The sequence below is a fragment of the Galeopterus variegatus genome, unplaced genomic scaffold (assembly GCF_000696425.1).
Source record: "Galeopterus variegatus unplaced genomic scaffold, G_variegatus-3.0.2 Scaffold1692, whole genome shotgun sequence".
NCBI lineage: Eukaryota > Metazoa > Chordata > Mammalia > Dermoptera > Cynocephalidae > Galeopterus > Galeopterus variegatus.
Genome location: NW_007727803.1, coordinates 216,244 through 219,161, shown reverse-complemented (window position 1 = coordinate 219,161; position 2,918 = coordinate 216,244). Strand labels below are relative to the sequence as shown.

The window sequence follows — 2,918 nt, the reverse complement described above, 5'->3', positions numbered from 1 at the left end:
CAACACCGAGGGTTGCAATCCCGTTGCCAGTCCCGGTCCGGTACGGGCACGACACTGAGGGTTGCGATCCGTTGCCGGACACGAAAAAAGACAAAAAGGAAAAAAATTTTTTTTAAAAATAACTAATTTTTTTAAAGTCCTAAAATCAAGGTATTGGTAGGGCTGTATTCCTTCTACAGGGCCTAAGAGAGAATCTCTTTCCTAGCCTCTTCCAATTTCTGTGGCCTGCCTGGATTCCTTGGCTCATGGTCCCTTCCTTCATCTTCAAAACCACAACGTATTTTCAAATTAATCTCTCTCTTTCCCTTTTTCTCTCCTCTGATTTTGTTGTCACATTGCCTTCTCTGACTCTGACCCTCCTGCCTCCCTCTTATAAAGATGCTTATGATTACATTGAGCTGATATGGATAATCCAGGATAATTTCCCCATCTCCAGATCCAAGCATAAACTAGTCAACATCTTAATTTAGCCATGTGTGTAAAGTCCCAGCACCATGTAAGGTCACATATTCACAAATTCTGGGGAATACAGCGTGGACATCTTTGGCCATTATTCAGCCTACCACAATGATATAAGAGAAAACTTTGACTTTTTTAGTTAAATAAATTCTATAAATTCTATAAACAACCCCATTTTTATACTTATTTTATAGTTCCTAACTTGCAGAACAGGTAAAGTAAAACAAAAATTCCTATTCCTTGGTCCTATGATCAATGCTCATGATACATTAGATGTTGCATCGTCTAGAGAATGTGATATTTAATACAGACCTAAATATCTTCATTTCCATCACCATAAACTTTTAGGCAAAGGAAGACGAGACAAAATTCTAGTCCAATACAAGCACAAACTCATGGAAAATTCTAATGACCGGGAGGTTGGCTGGCCTCAACATCCAAGGAGTCCATATTTTTAAAAATCATCAAAGGGTTATAAGCATCATCTCGGTCTAGAATTAGAACAGTCAAGATGTCTTGATGACCATAGCTTTGCAGTAAGTTTTGAAATTGAGAAGCGTGAGTCCTAATGACTCGCCATTGCCTTAAAACAAAAAATCCTGATTTCTTGCCACAGACCCTTTGTGATCTGCCCCTGCTAATCTCTTCCATCCCATCTCTTGGCACAATTCCCTCACACTGCATGTTCAAGATGCACTGACCTGCTTGAAGTCCCTTCAGGTGACATGTTTTCTGTCACTTCCAGACCTCTGCACACACTGTCCCTTTTAGCCAGAGCACACTTCCTCTTTCTGGCCAACCCAATTGCTACCTTCTGTTACCCTTCTGAGACCACACCGCCAAAGTAAGCATAACACCCCTCCTGTGTGCTCCTCACTTTTACCCCTATTCCAATATGACAGTAGCCTATGGACTATCAGCTGGTTTAAGGTAAGGACTGTGACATGTTTACCATGTCCCCCATCCCCACTGAGTGCCAGGAAAGAGCCTGGCACAGTCGATACTCAATTAAAGCTTGTCAAATAAATTGAAAGGATAAATACCTGAACTTGAACTTTTCTAAATTATAATCCCAGAAGAAATAATACATTAAATTTGCCAAGCTTAACTGTGAGTAGATTTATTAAATCCTGTCCTGAGGTGAGTTTCCTAGTGAGGAGGGGAAGTGAGGATAGGAGCCCAAAATGCCTCCTCCAGAGACTGGGGCAGAGCACAAAAATAGAAGTGGAGGCACTGAAGGAAATCTCGGTTTACATCTACCTCTCATTAGAGCCAACTCACTCACTGTGAAAATTTAAGCAAGGTTTAGTAAAACCTAAATTCTACATTTAGGTTTTAGGTTTTAGATGCTAGGGAAGTCCTAATAATCTACATTAACTAAAATAGAGAAAGAGACAGACCAAATGCAGAAAGGCATTCAGTGAATGGCTCCTTAATGACGCAAAAGTGACTACTGGGTTTTCTAGTACATGGGGTAGTACCAATACCAACAGCTATACTAAGTGTGCCAAGACTTAAATTATATAATTCTAATTTTAGTGTTTAAAATTGTAATAATACCTGTAAACATGGGTACAGACGGCTTACCTGGTGGTATTAATGCTGGTTCTGTGGGGATCACAGGTATGCCTGCAAAGAAACAAAGATTCTCTTTCTTAATCTGTATTTGCTTATAGGGAGACCTACATAACTCAAAGAGAAAACATAGGAGGGATGTTAGAGGACAGATTTACATGATTCAGAAAGTAATTAGGTACAACAACAAAAATAACTACAGAAAGAAAAATGAAGAATCTGAACAGAGTCTGTTGTCTGTCTAAAACTTCTGTTTACAACCACTTGCCAAACAGAGAACAAATATTCCAGTGTTTTACTTTTCAGTTAAGTAAAGGTTCACACTTACAGTCTGCTGGATAAACACACTTGAGGGTGACCTCATCAAGGATCATATTTTTAGGGCAGTAGGGCAAGCATCCTTCAACCCTTTACATGGAAAAAAATCAAAATGAAAAAAGTTTTTTAAAAAACAAAATAAAATAAAAGAGCTGTATTTAACATATGCAACTAAAATATATTCTGTGTCAGTGCCCTGGGAGGATATGGTAGTATATGAGCTTGAGGAGACCTGCCCTCAAGCCCCAACACATCTGGTCTCAGTAAGGATCCCCAGCCCTTGCATGGAGCACAGAAGCCAAGCAAGAGTCAAATTTCAAGAGGTCGTGGGCTTAGGCATTGTGGGCCAAAGACAGGAAGGACCATTGGAACACATTTCTTCTAAAGAAATGAAGGCAAAATAATGACTAAGATTACATCTTTTCCTCTTGTCCAGTTGGGGCTTAGAATCCAATTTATTCTGATTCGAAGGAAATAAATGTAGATCTTCATGTACAACGAAGTCTAATTGTTAGATTCATACATACTACAGAGAATTAATGCAAATATTGTTATTAAAAGGCTTT

General features: G+C 39.1%; 1 protein-coding gene across 1 annotated transcript in view; it reads right to left on the bottom strand.

Annotated features, from left to right (window-relative positions):
* The window catches only part of OTOGL (otogelin-like), a 164,205-nt gene that overhangs the window by 48,364 nt on the left and 112,923 nt on the right, over window positions 1–2,918 (bottom strand). The window contains exons 35-37 of the mRNA XM_008578479.1: window positions 2,363–2,442; window positions 2,020–2,088; window positions 889–950 (exon numbers count right to left, since the gene is read on the bottom strand). Of these exons, the coding sequence (XP_008576701.1) occupies window positions 889–950; window positions 2,020–2,088; window positions 2,363–2,442 (211 nt within the window). The remainder of the gene's footprint in view (window positions 1–888; window positions 951–2,019; window positions 2,089–2,362; window positions 2,443–2,918) is intronic.